A 20744-nucleotide genomic window follows, 5' to 3' on the forward strand; every position below is an offset into this window, starting at 1 on the left:
TCAAATTTATATTTTATTCAAAAATAAWATCATTATTGTTTTCTTAAAAACACATAAATCATATTATAACATCGACATAGACAAATAATAAAATAGAACATTAAAATCAAGATGTGTCTTGCTGCATTACGCGAGTACCCTTCTAGTGTATATATATATATATATATATACACACACACAATAGGCGGACCTGATGTGGTAGCATGGGTGGCACGTGCCACCGTATTATTTCGTCGTCGAAGGGTAAAAAATTTAGGTTTGTTAACGGTGCTACCATATCGTTTTAGAAAGTGCTACCGTATATCCCTGAAATTCAAATTGTGCAACTAAAACCCAAACAAAACAAAGCCCAAATAATCAAAACCATATTTTTTGTAATTATTTTTGGGTATATATTGACCGTTTTCAAAAGATGAAGACGCGTCGGGTACAAGTTTAGAAGTTGTTTATCGGTACTTAGGGCTGTAAACGAACCGAACGAACACGAACGGAGGCTTGTTCATGTCCGTTCGTTTAACTTGTGTTCGTGTTCGTTCGTTTAAAAATAAGGTGTGTTCTTGTTCGTTTATGTTCGTTCGTAAACATGTTAAACGAACGTAAACGAACGAACATAAACGAACATAAATAAATATTATTTGAATTCAAATTAAATAAATAAAAGATAATATATTAAATTTAATATATAAACGAACGAATGTAAACGTACGTAACCGAACAGTAAATGAACGAACGAGACTCTTGTTTATGTTCGTTCGTTTAACTAAACGAACAAAAAAATAGTTCATGTTCGTTCATTTATTAAATAAACGAACTTCCCGCCGAACGGTTCACGAACGGTTCACTGAACGTTCGGTTCGTTTACAGCCCTATCGGTACTATAAAAACCATATTTTATAATTATTTTTAGATGTATATTATACTATATTAATTATATGGTGCCACCGTTTAAAAAAAAATTTGGGTCCGTCCCTGCACACACATACATAATATATATATATACACACACAGACACACATACATACATCGTCATAAGTTATTTTGAGAAGTGGTAAATATTTGATAAGTAAAAAAATGATCCTAGCCGTTCGTACGATAAAGATCGGATTTTACTGGTCAAAATTTGCGGCTATGCTAAAAATATAGAGGGTAGTTCATAACTTTTATAAATAGACGCAAACGGGTTTATATGTGAACCCGTGTGATTCATATATTAACTATTTTAACTGATTCACATATTAACTAATTAACTTATTCACATATAAACTCGTGGGTTCATATGTGAATCAGTTAAATAGTTCACATGTGAACTAATTAACGGGTTCACATATGAACTTGTTTGCCGCCTATTTGAGAAAGTTACAAAATTATCTCTTTATCTTCCACATACTCATGCGAGAAATTATCCGGTGCTTAATAGTCAAAGCCGCAAATGTTGACCCGATGAAGTGATAGAATCACTTATTTACTTCTCAAATGAACATTTTCCTATATATATATATATATATAGAGAGAGAGAGAGAGAGAGAGAGAGATAGAGATAGAGAGAGGACGTTTCAAATGCAACTCATAACATTTGTACAACCAATCCAACCCAATCAATTGAGATATTTATGGAAATGATGAGAGTTCATTTATTATGATTTGAATATTTATGGATGATGATTAGAGTTCATTAATTATGATTAGAGTTCATTAATTATGATCAATACTTTGTATTAGGAAACAATTAAAACTTTTATAAAATCACATATTTATCAAATTAAATGAACGGTTGAGATCGAATTGTATTAGTTGTACAAATATAAATGGTTGTATAATAACACACCTCCATATATGTATGTATGTGGTGGTCTTGTTTAAAACCTCTCACACACACACATCTATATATATGGGTGTATCAGCATACATGCATTATATATATATATATATATATATATATATATATATATATATAGACTTGGGATCATGTGAGACCAATGGTTTTTCGTGAGACCCGTAAGACCAATTCTCAACCATTGGATTAGATTTACAATCGTCAGATCTGAACATTCATAAACACCACGAGACTTCTCAATAATTACAAAATTGCCACCTTGCAACTTTAGACCATTAGATCATTAGTTTATAAAGTTGATCAATGAACATAAATTGGTCTTATGGGTCTCACGAAAAACTCATGGTCTCACATGAACCCAACCCTACATATATATATATATATATATATATATATATATATATGAGAAAAATGAAATGGTTAAGGCATAAAAATAAATGATTTATATATGAATTATTGTTAAACTTCAAAAAAAAAAACCATTCATGATGAATATGTGAACCTACGTTTGATTACCTTCATTCTTACTTATTTACATATAAACGCATATATAAACCCACATTTTCTCATATATGAATCATTTATTCTTATATTTTTAATATTTTTGTCTTTGGTATTTTAGCCTCCCTAATCCTTATACAACATCAGGATCATGTATATGTATGCCAAGATGGTAACTTATGTGAAGCTCCTAACAAAGTGGTTTCTAATATTCTTATGAAATTTTGAATTTCTTACCAAGACCCAGACTTATGCGCGAGCATATATAGAGAGAGGGGGGTGAGTTATTGTGAAATATTTTACATTTGTACAACCAATATAACTCAATCTCAATCGTTTATTTAATTTGATAAATATGTACTTTCATAAAAGTTTTGATTGTTTCCGAATATAAAATATTGATCATAGTTAATGAAACTTAATCATATTCCATAAATATTCAAATTATAATAAATTAACTTCATCATTTCTATAAATATCTCAATTGATTAAGTTGCATTAGTTGTATAAATGTGATGAGTTGTATTTGAAACGTAATATATATATATATATATTAGAATGGTATCTCGCGTAATGCAGTGAGATATATCTCGATTTTAATGTTTCGTTTTATTTTTTTGATCTCTATCGATATTATAATATGAATTTGTATGGTTTTGAGCATGCAATAATGTTTTTTTAATATAAATTTGAAGATATCATAAAAATTAAAAAAATATAAAAAGTTCTATTTTTTTGTGTAATTTCTTTAATTCAATTTTTACATATAATTTAATTTAGATTTAATAATGAAGTTATTTATTTTTAATTTAATAATATAATTCTTTTATAAAGATAATATTTAGTATTTTGAATTCAATGATTATCCTAAATATATTTTAGATTATTTATATTTAAAATGAGATACTTATTCAGAATTTGATTATGTTTATCTGTAGTTAGTTACACAAATTCAAATATGGAGCTTTAATAAGTTGTACATACGGACAATTTACTTGTAATCTTGAATTTTAAGTAATATGAATCAATAAACAGTACTTAATGCATAAAAAGTGATTTTTAAGAGTTTTTGTCAAATGCTTTATAATACAGTATATATATAGATTATGTCTTTTTTAAGAAATCAATAATGATTTTATTTTTGAATATAATATAAATTTGAAGATATTATAAAAATTTGAAAAAAATAATATCAATGTTAATATCAAATCAAATATTTAAAAGTTATCATTTTTTATGTAATTTTTTTTATTATAATTTAATTTAAGTTTAATAATAAAATAATTTATTTTTGGTTTAATAATATAATATTTTATATAGATAATAATTAAGTATTCTGTTAAAACTCAATGATTATCCTAATTATAATTTAGATTTTTTTATACGTAAAATGAGATGTTTATCATGTATTTGATTATGTTTATCTGCAGTTAGTTACACGAATTCAGATAGGGAGCTTTAATAAGTTGTATTTACGTACAATCTACTTATAATCTTGAGTTTTAAGTAATATGTATTAATAAACAGTATTTTACGCATAAAAAATGGTTTTTAAGAGTTCTTGTCAAATGTTTTATAATATAGTATGGACATATGTATGTAATTAATAAGTGGAGCCATGATCATTAGACAATAAGGAGCACATAGAAAGATATATTGTGTGGTCACTTTTGTAGGCTTGTTAAAAGGTCCCCCTCATGTGACCAAATTGACCCCTCAAGGAACCATAACAAAACCAATTATTCGATTAAAGTTTGTGTATGTGACGGTTGATTAATAAACCAAAAAAACAAATCATAAATAAAAAAATACAAAAAATGAAGCCGAATATAGATGGAAATAATTTTTTTTTTAAAGTAACAATTGGGTTTTAAATACAAGTGGAAAATCAAACGAATATAAAAAAAACAGGATATTGTTTACCTTCATTTGGTTTACTTTATAAACATCAACTATAAGTATTTTGAATAATATTGAAGGGTAAATTAGTAATTTAATAATCTCGAAATTAAAGAGACTTTACTAAAATAAATGTGGATTATAATATTCCAATTAATAAATGGTAATATAGTCATTTCAAAAGTATCTCAAATTTGTAGGTTGAAATAAAAGAGACTATTTCAATAATAGGGTTGGGTTCTTGTTAGAAAGGTAAGAAGAGATCTTCATCTTTATATTAATCCTAATTGAAGAGAAACACTAGATCAACATTAATGAGATGCATCAGATCAATTCTCTTCTAAAGCGTAATTCATTGTTGGTTTGAAAGTAAAAGTGATCAAGGATCCAAATTATTTCTTAAACTTTTCATCTTAACTCATATTCTCACACGATCATTCGTCTTAAGTAATAATAGGTGCTATGCTTCAGTGTCTAAGTATCTCATAACAAAACTAAGATATAATAAATAAAGGGAAATATAGTCATTACAAATCTCAAACTTAAAATGAATTTTTTAACAAAAGGTAAGTTGTACTAAATGAGTCTCTTGTAGTTAATAACAATATATGATTAGTGGCATCTTAACGTCAAGTGAAGAAAGACAAATTTTGGTTTGTCTTTAGGGACGGACCTATAATTTTTTCCGAACAGTGGTACTATTTGACTATAAGAAAAAATTATAGGGAAATTTTTTCAAAAGGTGACACCGATTGACTTTAAGAAACAAATATACGAATTTTTTTTCAAACGGTGGCACCATTTGACTAAAAAATGACATTAACAAGATTCAAACTTAGGTCTGGGTTGGAATAAAAGTCTTGCAAACCGACTCTAGCAAATAAAACTTATTCTTATTGTAGTTTCAAAATACATACGGTGGCGCACAACAAATTAATACGGTTGCACCATTCACGAACCTAAATTTTTTTTACCCTTCGACGAAGGATATATAATGTAACACGTGCCACCGTATGCCCTATAGTAGGTCCGTCCATGCTTGTGTTATACATACTTGATGGAGGGGTAAATTAGTCATTTCTTTTATACCAAACTTCATGAAGACTACATGTTAAAAATAAGTACCAGATTTAAGTTAGTAAAGCTATTTCAATATATGTCAAGCAACGTTTACACACACATTAATTGGTTAACCTTAAGAACCATGTCAAAAGGTGCAAAATGAGACGTTAATATGCACCATGCATACATGGTTTTATTTTGATGTCTTAAAAATAATGAATTTTACGGTATATAGCATGAAAAACAGCTCAAATATCATTTCACCTTGACATCTATGAACTATCAAGTGCATGTTAACGAGCTAAAAAAAATCCACTATCTTAATATGAATTTTGAATATTATTTCCATGACTCGAACTGATAATATCAGTGTAGCAAACGACGTTTATAACTGATATAGAACTCGTCTAACACAATTGAAAACAAGAAAAAACATAAACCTCAAACAAAAATTTCCAATTCCCTAATTTGTTCAAACAAACTCAAGAACATGTCTGTCAAATTTAGTTCTTTACCAGTTACTACAAAATACATTTAAAATAACATAAAACCGAACCAAAATAATATGATTATATTTAAACCGATTCAAGAAATTCAAGATCATACTGATCGATATAATTCTATTTAAACTGATTTCAACAAAATCGAGCTTATTTTGATCAAAATGTTTGATATAATTAGAAGGGATGAAAGAGATACATACATAGATAACATGGTACAAGAAGAAGTGTTTGAAATGCAATCATACTTCACGAACTTGGCCCTTTTGAATTGTGTGTTTGGTAAGAGATGTCAATGAGAGTTAAATGCACATCAAGAATCAAGAGTTTTCTTCAACCTAAATTTTCCTCTTTTTCTTTTTCTTTTTCTGATTTGCTTTTTGTTTTATTTTATTGTTACTTATACATACAAGTAAACAAAAACTAAAATAAACGTATCTAATATATCTATCTAAAAATTCAGTACATGTGGTTAATTATGGGTATTTATCGATACCATAAATACAAAAAAGTTCAATGCATTATGTATTTACTAAGTATGATATCTGATATATCTTCTAACTAAACTAGTTTAAAAAAGTTTTGTGGAACATTCATTTTCATGTGGGTTGTGGAAAAAGTTTCGGTATTCCAGTTACATGCAACAATAGCAACGTGCTTTCATTTCACGCTATTGTTTTTTCCTTATGCCAAATAGCAATGTGCTCTATACAAAAATTTCATTTCACGTTGTTATATTTTTTTTTCTTATGCCATACAACAACATACTTCCATTTCATCCCATAAAGTGATGCGGTTTTGTCATTTTACATAAAATAACAAGATACTTTAATTATCTTCAATGTATAGCAATCTTATGTATTTTACTATAATATGATGATAAAGATCAATTTTAACGGCTTTACAAGAACGAAAATTAAGTTATATTGCTAATTTTATATAAAAGTAAATTGAAATTAGAACTGCCATAATATGTTGTATTTTATGTCACTTTATTTCGGTATTATATAGTATATAGCTAAAAAGACCTATCTTATATACTAGGGTCACCATAAGGAAAGTTTAGGGGTAGGCTAAATACATCTTTGTACGTTGTTAACTATATCTCTATCTACTAATTTTCTTCTTACATACATCAAATCAAAACTTACCTTTTATATTTTTAATGCATGATTTAAACTAATTTTGACATTAAATGAGGCACAAATAGCATGATGAAAACTTTAAAGTGGTGGATGTACCATCAAACGTTTTATATGGTTTTACATAATTAACTTCTAGAGTAAACTATAAACTTGGTCCTTGTAGTTTGTCAAAAAAGCATTTTTCGTCTTCATCGTTTTGAAATTACAAGATGACCATTATGGTTTATAAAAACATTCAGATTTAGTCCTTTCCTTTTGACAGTTTGTTGGTCCCGTAAGGGTTTACAAGAGTTTTATAGAAACAATTTGTAGAAGGGGGGGGGGGGTGAATACAAACACAGGAAACTTTTCAAATTTAAAATACATATTGATCAATACAGATTTTATAAGATTGTATGCGGAATAAGATAAAGTAAAGATAACCTATCTAAACAATTTAAGTTACACACAAATTATCTTAGCAAAGAGAAAAGATTTACTGTTAAGACTAAATAGGAAATGAGTTCTTTTTGAGTAAGAACTTTTTAGAATACTTGAAAAGGGATTCTAACTTTCTTGAAGATAAGCGTAAGTGTTCATAGATGTGTGTATGTTCTTTCACGTAAGCACGTAAGGATTAAGATATCTCTGCATGGAGATAGTACACATCTATTTATACTCATTACATTAAATGCACATTTAATGCAATGCAGTAGGGTTTAAAGATGTGTCAAGCTTTTAGAGAAAAGTTTTTCTTTTGCTACAGTGAATAGTATCAAAGCTATTCGTGAGCAGACATCCTTTCATAGAGTTGGTAGGTAGTAGAGTCAACTAATCGGCTCCATACCGTACCATACTCTAGAAAGGGTTTGAGTTTGTCATTTGTGTGTGGAAGGACAAGACAAAAGAAATCTTGCACAACAAGCTTCTTTTGATCACTGAATGCTGGAATAACCTTGAAGATTTTTTCAGCATTCCCTGAGGCTTGGGCAGTCTTCACACATATGTGGACTAGGTTGTAATCATTGAATGTCGCTTCAGATCACGAATGCGCTAGTCTCTAATCTTCAGTTTCAATCTTCAACTTTCACTGAAGGTTCTTTGGTGTGAGTATTGTCTTCTTAAAGTATCACTGTCGCTGATAGATTTACAATACATGTCTCAGTGATCACTGAACTGACTAAGTGATAATCGCTGGAACTGAAAAAAAACAGAAACATAATACTTCGTAATAGATAAAAGGGTATCATCAAATCAATGAGTGAGATGATCAACAATCCCCCCCTATTTGATGATAACAAAGAAACATAAAGAAAGTTGTCTTATCAAACAGCAGTAAGGAAAAGTTGCATATAAAATACATGTCTCCTTTAACTGTTTTGGGATCTTTTTCAGTGAGTCAGTTTTTACTTGGTAAATTTTCTTAAGTTACAAATTTAAGAAAATGTATAAGAAGGGAAACAGAAACTGAAAGCATGTTCACTGACTTATAGATTGTCAGTGAATGTAAGAGAAACACTGGAACTCATAGACATGTGTCCCTATTACTCTTTTCATGGATCTTTTTTAGTGATGCAAATGAAACACTTATATTAATTTCGAAAGGAAATATTCCAGTGATCATTTTACTTAAGATAAGTATAAAAGAGATATACTTACTTAAAATATTCAGCGATAAAAAGAATCACTGAAACAAACTTTTAATACGTTTTGATCACTGAAGAAGGAAAGCTTCAGTGATAGTTATAAGTTTTAAAGAAGAAGAACGAGTATGCATACCTTAGAGAGAATAGATACATTTACTCAAGAGTTCAGTGATAGAGTGAGAGCACTGAATCATTTCACTTTACTGATTGATGCATATATCTGAAAGATATTAATCTTCAGCGTTTAGCATTCCAAGTTTGCTGATCAAGATGTTAAATCTTGTCTCATCAAGAGGCTTGGTGAAAAGGTCAGCGAGTTGGTAATCAGTGGGAACAAAGTGAAGTTCAATATCACCATTCATAACATGATCTCTGATAAAATGATATATGATCTCTATATGTTTGGTCTTGAAGTGAAGTACAGGGTTGTTTGCAATTGCAAAAGCACTAGTACTATAACAACATATAGGATCTTTGAGAATTGAAGAACGTAGTCGTTCAGCTGGTTTTTCATCCAAAGGACTTGGGCACAACAACTTCCAGCGGCTACGTATTCAGCTTCAGTGGTTGATGTGGACACTGAGTTTTGCTTCTTACTTGTCTAGCTCACCAACTTTCCACCTAGAAGCTGACAGCCTCTAGTGGTGCTCTTCCTATCGATCTTGCAACTTGCAAAACCACTATCCAAATAACCTATTAGGTCAAAATCTGAACCCTTAGGGTACCAGAGACCCAAGTTAGGAGTTCCCTTCAGGTATCTGAAAATGCGTTTTATAGCGATCAGATGGGATTCGTTAGGTTCAGATTGATATCGTGCACATAGGCAAGTAGAATACATAATATCTGGTCGACTAGATGTAAGATACAGTAGAGAGCCGATCATTCCTCTATAAACAGTTATGTTTACAGGCTTTCCATTTGGATCCTTGTTAAGAGAGAGTGGAAGAGCCATAGGAGTCTTCATAGATGAGCTGTTAGAGAGATCAAACTTTTTCAGCATATCACGGACATACTTACTCTGACTGATAAAGATGCCTTTATTTGATTGCTTGATCTGGAGATCTAAAAACAAGGTTAGTTCTCCCATCATACTCATATGGTATTCTTTCTTCATGCGATTAGTGAATCGAAAACATAAAGAGGGATTAGTGGAACCAAAAATAATATCATCGACATATATTTGGACTAGAATGATATGACCTTTAACTTTCCTAAGAAATAATGTCTGGTCAATCTTTCCACGGACGAATTTCTCAAAGATGAGAAACGAAGAAAGGGTATCATACCAGGCACGAGGAGCCTGTTTCAACCCATAAAAAGCTTTATCCAAACGATAGACGTGGTTTGGATACTTAAGGTCAAGAAACCCTGAAGGTTGTTCAACATAAACTTCCTCTTGAAGTTTTCCATTTAGAAAAGTGTTATTTACATTTATTTGGTAGACTTTGAGGTCTCTATGGGCAGCAAAGGTTAGAAAGAGTCGAAGTGTTTCGAGTCTAGCCACTGGTGTGAAGGTCTTGTCATAATTGATCCATTCTTCTTGTATATAACCCTGAGCAACAAGACAAGCCTTGTTACGGGTTACCACACCTTCTTCACCTAACTTGTTGCGATAGACCCATTTTGTGCCTATCACTGTCTTATTAGATGGACGTGGGACAAGGTACCAGACTTTGTTCCTATCAAACTCAATGAACTCCTCTTGCATGGCAATGACCCAGCTAGGGTCTGAGATAGCATCATTGATCTTCTTGTGCTCAACTAAAGAAAGAAAGTTGACAAAGAGATAGATATTACTTAGACCTCGACGAGTCTGAATACCTGCACTTGGATCACCAAGAATTTGATGAATTGGATGGTCTTTAGTCCATCACTAAGCTGGTAGAGGATTATCATCTGAGCATAAAGGTTCAGGAACAGAAGATGAGGCTTCAGCTGCAAATTCTTCAGCGATGGGAACAATTGCTAAAGGAGCCTCAGATTCAACGACTAATACAGGTTCAGATGCTAAAGGCATTTCATTCACTGATTGATTAGTATTTGAAGTAGAAGAAGGAACACAGCTAATGGGCACTGGAACGATCTCTGAAGAAGATGCGTTAGGGTGATTAGCTGTAACAAGAATGATTAATGGATCATCTTCAACTTCTGGGGCTTCAATGTTGAGAGGAACGCTGAAGGAAGCTTCAGGTTGTCCAAAATGAGAAAACATCCAGTTTTCTAATTCTTCGTCATCATTTATGATGGGTTTAGAATTAGCTGATTGAGATTTGTCAAATGTGACATGAATCGTTTCTTTTATCGTCTGTTGGCGTTTGTTGAATACTCTAAAGGCTTTAGACACTGAAGAATATCCAAGAAAGATTCCTTCATCAGCTTTGGGATCAAACTTTCCTAGTTGATCACGGTTGTTAAGAATATAACACGTGCAACCAGAGATATGTAGAAAGCTGATAGAGGGCTTTCTGCCATGGAAAAGTTCGTAAGTTGTCTTCTTGAACCTCTTAACGATCAGTGACCGATTTTGAGTGAAACAAGCGGTGTTGACAGCTTCAGCCCCAGAAATTATTAGGGAGATTGGATTCGTTGAGCATTGATCGAGCAGCCTCAATGATTGTTCGATTTCTCCTTTTAGCGACCCCATTTTGCTGAGGACTTCTCATTAAAGAAAAGTTATGAGAAATTCCCTTGTCCTCAAAGAAGTTATCCATAGTATTGTTTTTTTAACTCAGTACCATGGTCACTTATGATAGATCGTACTTTAATATTGTTAAGCACTTCTATCTTCTTGTGGAACGATATGATGTCTTCAGGTGCTTCACTTTTGGATCTGAGAAAGAATACCTAAGTGTACCCGGAGTACTCATCAACAATGACGAGTGTATACTTCTTTCCAGCAATAGATTGCACGTTCACTAGACGAAAGAGATCCATGTGCAGTAGCTGAAGAGGCGATGTCACTGAAGAGATTTTCTTTGACTTGAAGCTAGCTCTTGTTTGTTTTCCTTTGTCACATGTTGAGCAAAAAGATTCCTTTGCAAAGGAGTGTTGAGGAAGACCAGTGACAAGATCATTTCTAGACAACTTGCTGAGTGTCTTGAAGTTAAGGTGAGAAAGTTGTTTGTGCTACAGCTAGTTGATATCTAATGAAGTTTTAGAGAGGAAACAACTATTCTCAGTGAGAGAAGAATCCATGTTGATGATGTAGACATTCTCTAGACGAGAATCGGTTAGGGCAACCTTATCATCCTTGTCATAGACGTAGCATGAATTCTTAGAGAACTTCACTGTGTAATCTTTATCACACAGTTGACTGATGCTGAGAAGGTTGTGCTTCAGTCCTTCAACATATGCAACACGTCTGAATGTGGTTGCACCGTTGATTAATATACCAAATCCTCTGGTATATCATTTTCCGTTACCTCCAAAGATCACGGAAGGGCCTCTTTCTTCCTTGTACTCGATAAGCAGGGATTTGTCTCCGGTCATGTGTCTTAAGCATCCACTATCGAGATACCAAATGCCTTTGACTTCCTGCACAAGGGGAACATGTTAAAAATGCTTTTGGTACCCATTCTATTTAGGTCCAGCAATGTTAGATGTATCATCCACTGAAACTGAAGAATCAACGTCAGCAGATGGGTTCACTAAACCTGAAGAAGATTCCGTAGAAATAGGAACAACCTCTTATGCTAATGGAAAAGAGTCAGTGGGTATCTTCACTGAGCCTGACGAAGAGGCTTTAGTGGTAGAAGGAGTCACAACAACTGACACTGAGGACTTAGTGTCGGTGATTGTCTTCACTGAGCCTGAAGAGGAGGCTCCATTGGTTTTCTTCACCTTGGTTGCTTTAACAGTCTTAGTGGTTGATTTCACTTTGGTTGATTTCTCAGCCTTAGCTACTTTCTTGTCCTTGGCTGGGGGACCAGCCTTGGCGGCAAAAGGACACTTACTGGCAATGTGTGTAGTTTCACCAGAGTGTTTACACTTCCTATAACTAAAGCTAGCTTTAGGGCCAGGAAGTACCAGATTAGAAGAGGGACAAGCTCTAAGGATTCACTTCTTATTAGTTTTAGGAGGAACTTTTGAGGATTTGGAGTCCTTAGTTGAGGCATTCACCTTGAGCTGAGATTTAGATTTCTGAGAAGATTCAGATTTGTTTTGCCCTTGAAGAAGAAGAAGAAGAAGAAGAAGAAGAAGAAGGTGCACAAGCTGAAGGAATATATTTTTCTATGTGACTTGTTAGCCTTCTAAGGAAGAGGTGCTTTGACAATGGATTTACCCTTGTCTTTGCAACCTTAACTCGAAAGAGTTCCATCAAGATGACTCTCAGCAAGAGAAGACTGAGAGGAAGAAGTGTCAGGAATAGAAGAGGCAAAGGTGCCAAACTTGAGCATGGACCTGTTAATGACACTATCTTCCTGATCATAGGAAAAACCTAGACCAGTCATTATCTTGGCATGGATCTGAGCGTTAATAATCTCAGAGGCTTTGACAGAGGCTTTGCACCATTCTCCAATGGTAGCCTTCTCAGCCCTGATTTCAGCAATTGCTTGCTCACGCTCATCGATAGCCTATTTGCGCTCATTAGTGATGGTTTGGTTTACAATGACCTGATCTTTAAGATCTTCCTCGATCTTAGTCAACTCTTTGATCTTTGAATGACAAATCCTCAACTATTCTTGAAGATCAAGATTAAGAATTTCTACTTTAGATTTGTCATTCAGGGCATTGTAAAAGTCCATCGTCAACGTATGTAACACTGATAGGCTAGAAAAGGAAGAAGAAGAGGGTTCATTCAGGAGACATACCTGAGCAGGAGTTGATGATGAGAGATCATTAGAAGTTGATATCTTAGAAGCTTCTTCTTTGACATCCTTGGCCATCAAGCAGAGATAGGCTGTGTCTTCCTCATTAGATGATGATTCATCTGACGAATCAGCCCAGTCATGCTCTTCAGCAACAAGACCTTTGGCCTTTCGCTAGGAACTCTTCATCTTCTTGTACTTCTCCTTCAGCTTCAGGTATTTGTCATGTTTAGATCTGAAGGAGGATGGGGTTTTAGAAGATGGCATCATAGCCTTCTTAGACCTGCACTCACCAGCAAAATGACCCTTGTGGTGACAATTGTAGAAGATCGCTGAAGCCTTGTCAATATTATCTGACTTTGGCTTTTCCTTGATGGTCAGCGAAGGAGATATGCGGAAGTTTCTTTTTCTGGCGAATCTTCTAAAAGATTTAGTTAATAGCGCGAGTGATTCATCAAAGTCTGCAAGATCAGACTCTGATAGATCCTCAGAGTTAGTAGAATTTAACTCAGTGATAGTAACAGGGGGAAGAACTGAAGAAGAAGAAAATGGGAGTTCAGCTGAAGTATCTTCAAAGAACAGAGATAATGGAGAGCTCTTCATTTCTCTGGAATCCTTGATTAGATTCCTTTTCAGTTGTCGAGACTGCTCATGATTTGAGCAGTATCCCATATAAGGTGCTAAGAGAGAGAGAGAGGACATGTTATGGGACATCTTAAGACACATGGCATAAGTATCCCAAGATTCAGGTAAACATTCCAGAAACTTCGTTAAAGTTTCAGAATGCAATATTCTCTGTCGACAGTCCTTAAATTGATAAGAAGACAATTAAACCGTTGGTGTACTTCAGACAACGTATCAGTCTTTCCACAGAAAAAGCTTTCGTACTGTCTTACTACGTTAATCTTTCTCGATTCTTGAACCTGAGAGGTTCCTTCATATTGAACACATAGAGTGTCCCACATGGATTTCGAGGTTCTAAGCTTCATCACAGAGTGATAAACCTCGTCAGGAAGAGACATAGCTATTATAGACCTAGCACGAGTGTCTATAACTATCTTCTTCTTGTCTTCATCACTCCATTAATGAGGGAGCTTAGGAATCTACCATTCAGGAATCATAGCAGTCGTAGCTGTTTCAGGAACATCCGGAGAAATAGCATATGGAACATATGGTCCATTTTCTATATAGTGTGGAATTTCAGGATCCACACCTTCCAGAAAGAGGGACATCCGATTATTCCAAAGACTAAAGTTGTCTCGGATAAATCGGGGATGTTTGACAAGAGAGCCATTATCATGAAAGTGTGTGTTTGTGTTTTGTAAAGCCATTTGAAAGCAGTAAAATTATCTAGAAAAAGAGATAATATATCGCAGAAAAACAACTAAACAACAAGAAAAAAAACATTGCTTTGATACCACTTGTTGGTCTCGTAAGGATCTACAAGAGTTTTATAGAAACAGTTTGTAGAAGGGGGGGATGAATACAAACACATGAAACTTTTCAAATTTAAAATGGGAAAATTGCACTAAAATAGAATCAACTTTCACCTGATTCCTATTTTGCGGAACCAACTTTCAAAATCGTCATTTTGGGGAACCAACTTGCAAAATAATTATAGAAAAATAACTAAAATTCGTTTTTTTTTCAAAAATTGATGCAATAAAATCTATTTTTCATTTCAAATCTCGTTTTTTTTAAATTCAGATATCAAATTGAAGATTTAAAAAAAATCCAAATTACCACAATAGAAGTTGTTTTCTACTAATACAAAAAAAATCAATTTAATAGAAAAAAATTAATTGATGCAATAAAAAATAAATATTAAATATTACATTCAAGATTTTTAATAGATATAAAAATCTTCAATGTGATATTTAATATTTATAAAAATCTTGAATGTGATATTTAATATTTATTTTTTATTGCATCAATTAATTTTTTTCTATTAAATTGATTTTTTTTGCATTMGTAAAAAACAATTTTTATTGTGGTAATTTGGATTTTTTTATAAAAAATCTTCAATTTGATATCTGAATTAAAAAAAAACGATATTTGAAATGAAAAATAGATTTTATTGCATTAATTTTTGAAAACAAAATGAATTTTAGTTATTTTTCTATAATTATTTTGTAAGTTGGTTCCCCAAAATAGGAATCAGGTGCAAGTTGGTTCCCCAAAATGACGATTTTGAAAGTTGGCTCCCCAAAATAGGAATCAGGTGCAAGTTGGTTCCCCAAAATAACGATTTTGAAAGTTGGTTCCCCAAAATAGGAATCAGGTGCAAGTTGGTTCCCCAAAATAACGATTTTGAAAGTTGGTTCACCAAGATAGAAATCAGGTGAAAGTTGGTTCCATTTTGGTGTAATTTTTCCATTTAAAATATATATTGATCAATACATATTTTACAAGATTGTATGTGGAATAAGATAAGGTAAAGATAACATATCTAAACAATTTAAGTTACACACAAATGATCTTAGCAAAGAGAAAAGATTTGTTGTTAAGACTAAGAAGGGGATGAGTTCTTTCTGGGTAAGAACATTTTAGAATACTTGAAAAGAGATTCTAACTTGCTTGAAGATAAGCGTAAGCGTCCTTAGATGTGTGTATGTTCTTTCACGTATGCACGTAAGGATTAAGGTATCTCTGCATGGAGATAACACACATCTATTTATACTCATTGCATTAAATGCATATTTGATGCAATGCAGCAGGGTTTGAACACGTGTCAAGCTTTTAGAGAAAAGCTTGTCCTTTGCTACAGTGAATAGTACAAAAGTCTATTCATGAGCAGACATCATTTCATAGAGTTGGTGGGTAGTAGAGTTAACTAATCGGCTCCGTACAGTACTATACTCTAGAAAGGGTATGGGTTTGTCCTTTGTGTGTGGAAGGACAAGACAAAAGCAATCTTGCACAACAAGCTTCTTTTGATCGCTGAATGTTGCAATAACCCTGAAGGTCTCTTCAGCATTCGCTAAGGCTTGGGTAGTCTTCATACATATGTTGACCAGGTTGTAATCGCTGAATGCCGCTTCAGATCACGAATGCGCTAGTCTCTAATCTTCAGTTTCAGTCTTTGACTTTCGCTGAAGGTTCTTTGGTGTGAGTTTTGTCTTCTTAAAGTATCATTGTCGCTGATAGATTTACAAACATGTCTCAGCTATCACTAAACGGACTCAGTGATGATCGCTGGAACTGAAGGACAGAAATATAATACTTCGTAATAGATAAAAGGGATTATCATCAAATCAATGAAAGAGAGAGGATCAACACGGTTGTTAAACAATTTCGTTAAATGAAGGGTTTTGCGTCCTATTCTCGATTTTTTTGTCTTCTACTCAATCAAACACCAAAGAGAACAAAATTATAAAATCGATTTTGATTAGGTAAAAGACAAAAATTGGTAAAATGACGAAAATGTTACTCTTTTAACGAAACTTTTTCATGGTCGTTAGAGGGAGAACCAACCCGGACGTTTTTACAAACCATGATGGTCATCTAGTAATTGCAAAATTGTAGGGACGAAAGATATTATTTTTGACAAACCACAATGACTAAATTTATAGTTTACTCTAATTCTTATTTTGTAATAAATAAAATATTTAAACTAGAAAAATATAAAATATTTTCAAAATGAATAAATTATTTAAAAAAGAATGGGTAGAAATCGTTCAAAATCGATATTTTAACATATACAAGGATTAGTTTATTGATACAGTTATCAATATCTATCTTAAAAATCTAATTCAATTTTAAGTTGGTTTTTGTTTTTATCAACTTCAAATTGCATTAAAGTATGTCATTTTTAGGGTTTTGTAATTTGTGAATTCTATTTAATTTTTATGTTTACGTTAAAACATCTGAAATTAAAAAGGTTTAATAAAAAAAATGTTATAAAAGTTATAGTAATTATCATTTTTTCCCACAAATCAATAATATTTTTCATTAATTGCATCTAAAAACATAATACACGACCTTAATTACATCAAAGAGATGGTATGTTCCCGAAAATAAGGTTGTCAAATTCTTTCTTCAAGATAAGAACTGAAACAAAATATTTTATTAATATCATATTTATGAATTTAAAATATGCGTATTTAATTTTCATTTAAAGAATTCATTTTTTATTTAAAACAACAATATTAAAAAATAACAATTTTCGTTAAAATCATCTGTGATTTTTTCTAATCACATGTGATTTAAAACTTAAAACAATAATTTAAACTAAACATTAAAAAAGAAAAAAGATGATGAAAACGTGATGTGTAGCAAAATACATTTAAAATGTATAAGATCACATATATTTCAAAACGTAATTAATAATTTACGCATATGACATGTAATGTTGTTGATAACTTGCATTTTTTTTACTATGATCAATATCATATAAGATATATTGACGAAAATTAGCAATTTTTTTAGAAAAAAGCATCAATAAGTTGTTGATATCACATATAATTTTTGACGAAAATTGTAAAAAAGTTCTTAGATAAACTAATTCAATAAAAATAATTTTTTAAGTGAAAAACTAAATCACACCTACTTTAAATATTGTAAAAAATAAAAATTAAATAAATGAAAAATTATTCATACTTCAATCACGAAAACTAAAAAAAATCATGAATAAATACCTTAATTAAATGTATTAATAATATTTATAGAAATAAATGAATTTTCATATATAATCTCTATGTAACAAATGACATATATGCCTTTTTAGGCGATTTTTTAGAAAAGTTCATTCACGTCATTACTCAAATAAATGATTGCCTCCAAATTTTTTTTTATTTTCTTAAATATGTACAATTCTCGTATGAACCCATCTCTCTCTCTCTACACACACACACATATGTATGTGTATATATATATATATACTAGTGGTGTACCCGCGCTGCACACAATTCGAAAATATTAGTTTGGCTTTGAATCATGAGTTTATGTGGTTATTTTACAAGTCAACTAATATATAAAGTTGAAGGTCAATTTTGTTTGTTAGCAAGATCAAATGAAAAGAAAATTGCATATATGTCGGRTTTCTGAAACCATCTACTCAGAGCTCGTTACAAAACTTGAAATTCTTGAATGAACAAARAAATACAATCGTTCGTAAAATAATGTTCATCCGTATATTCGAACTGTTGTTTGTTTTTCGTGATGCACTCATCCGTAAATATTTCCTGCAAAAAACGGCGCAATGGTTTTAATAGAAACATATGGTACAAAATGTGTAATAATATAACTGTTGATTATACCTTATTGATCACGTAAAACTTCTTGATAGACGACGTTTGAGGTGTAGACTCCGGCACGATTGAATTTTTTAACAGGCTTCACTAACACCTTCGTATTCCCCCGTGATATCCCTCTGGACAACGCCACGTAAAGTTGCCCATGTGAGAAAACTGATTTCGGTAGATAAACACCTACATTCGGAATTGTTTGGCCTTGAGCTTTATTGATTGTCATAGAAAAGCTAAGCCGAATTGGAAACTGTTTTCTCTTCAGCTTAAACGGGAACATGTTGTCTTCAGACGGACATAAGGGAATTCTCGGAAGAAATACTATCTTTCCAGCATGCTGACCAACAGCTATTTCTGCATCGATGACGTTCTGTTGAAAGCCTCTGCATATCAATCTACTGCCATTACACAATCCATTCGAGGGATCGATATTTCGTAACAGTATTATTGGGCATCCGATCTTGAGACGAAGGTAATGAGGAGGCAAACCACTAACAGTTAMAGAATTTAAGAACTCCATCGGATAGATGTTGTTCTTATCATCTTCTGCTTCGTCGAAGCTGTAGTATATTTTTTCATCTCCAGAAAACTTGTCGATCAACTGATCATTAATCTCGTCGACATTCTCGTTTTTAGTTGACAATATCACCCTTGAAATGATATAATCTGAATTAGCCCCGTTGATTTGCAGAGATGGAAAGATCGCGTCAATCAGCGCATCTTTTGACTTACCTTTATCAGCATAGGGAATGGTCATGTCATCCGGTATGCGAATAAAGCTTTCGTCCACCGCTTCTTCATCTCCATCACCGACTCTTAGTAAAAATTCCGAAAACCATGGATCAGTGCGTGCTCTCATATTGAGCGTTAGCCGTATCTTTTTAATCGTTGCCCAAAGAGGTGACATCTGCAAGCTAGAATCTACAATCTGTGCTCGRGTTCCAYGCCTCACGACCGGTAATACTTGTCTAAAATCACCCCCGAAAACCATTATCTTTCCGCCGAATGGGAGTGCCACCCCTATGATGTCTTGCATTGTTCGATCGAGCGCCTCCACCGCCTGCCTCTTTGCCATCGACGCTTCGTCCCAGATGATTATTTTTGCATCTCGAATCAATTTAGCAGCCCCACTCTGTTTTCTTATGTTGCACATCGAGTTATTATCAAGGTTCAAAGGAATTTTGAATCTAGAGTGAGCTATTCTCCCTCCAGGCATATTATTGGCAGCAACACCCGACGAAGCGGTTGCGAGAGCAATAAGACCACGTGAACGGATGTTGGCAAGCAAAGCTTTGTACAAAAAAGTCTTCCCGGTTCCACCCGGACCATCTATAAAGAACACTCCTGGACAATCCTCGTCTACGTGCCTCATGTTCTCATCATATGCATATTTCTGGTCAGAATTCAGAGAGTCTCGGGCATGCAAGTGTTTATCTTCCACAACTATAGAGCATTCCTCTTGTACCTCACGAAATTCTCCAGATTGAAAATTTGAATTTGCATCAACCATTGGAAGATCGAAATCATCAAGACTCTTACCCAYAGACTGTAGAAAAACGAGGATATCAGTTAGAACCAGATTACGGACCCGATTAGCACTTTCACATTGTCGCATATAATCTTCAGAGAGTGAATCATAGTGGTCATCCCATAACTTGCGAACATCTCCTGGCTCACAATAAATCAACATCGTGGCAAATAACCTCCTAAGAGCAGCCGGAAATTGAAATAAGGAGGCCTCTCCAAGACATTGGGATAAGTTGTCATCGTTCTCTATTAACCCTCTCTCAAGAGATGCTTTGCGAAATGTAGGGTGTAGCAAGCCGTTGAAACTATATAGATCTTTAAAGCAAGTAGGCCCAGTAATATGAGACAAAAGTAGGCGTAGGTAGAACCGCTCTCCTTCAGCTGGATTTGCAGACACAAGTCGGCCTTTCATTGATCCTCTTTGCCGGGGATTCCATCGACGTGTGCTCCAATTCCACGTGTAGTGTTTTGGAAAGTCTTTGTACAAATATTGTYTTGCACTCATGTCTGTTCTATTCCTATCAAAAAATGCAGTCAACATCGTTCACTTATCTCTCTCTATCGACAATATCTGTCATTATATCATCATCTCTAAAC

At 33.0% G+C, this 20744-nt stretch overlaps 2 protein-coding genes across 2 annotated transcripts in view; both read right to left on the bottom strand.

The window, feature by feature from the left end:
- The window catches only part of LOC112503768 (glucan endo-1,3-beta-glucosidase 13-like), a 9250-nt gene extending 3182 nt beyond the window's left edge, over positions 1 to 6068 (bottom strand). Inside the window, exon 1 of the mRNA XM_025107771.1 lies at positions 6000 to 6068. Coding sequence (XP_024963539.1) covers positions 6000 to 6042 — 43 coding nt within the window. The 5' untranslated portion in view covers positions 6043 to 6068. The remainder of the gene's footprint in view (positions 1 to 5999) is intronic.
- A 12472-nt stretch (positions 6069 to 18540) lies between these two features.
- On the bottom strand, positions 18541 to 20688 carry LOC112503767 (ATP-dependent DNA helicase PIF1-like). Its single transcript, XM_025107770.1, has 2 exons — positions 18645 to 20688; positions 18541 to 18557 (listed from the first exon to the last, which is right to left on the bottom strand). The coding sequence occupies exons 1-2, from the start codon at positions 20686 to 20688 to the stop codon at positions 18541 to 18543; spliced, it is 2061 nt and encodes a 686-aa protein (XP_024963538.1).
- Between the last annotated feature and the right edge of the window lie 56 nt (positions 20689 to 20744).

Source organism: Cynara cardunculus, unplaced genomic scaffold (genome assembly GCF_001531365.2).
Source record: "Cynara cardunculus var. scolymus isolate 2C unplaced genomic scaffold, CcrdV1 Un_Scaffold_3767, whole genome shotgun sequence".
NCBI lineage: Eukaryota > Viridiplantae > Streptophyta > Magnoliopsida > Asterales > Asteraceae > Cynara > Cynara cardunculus.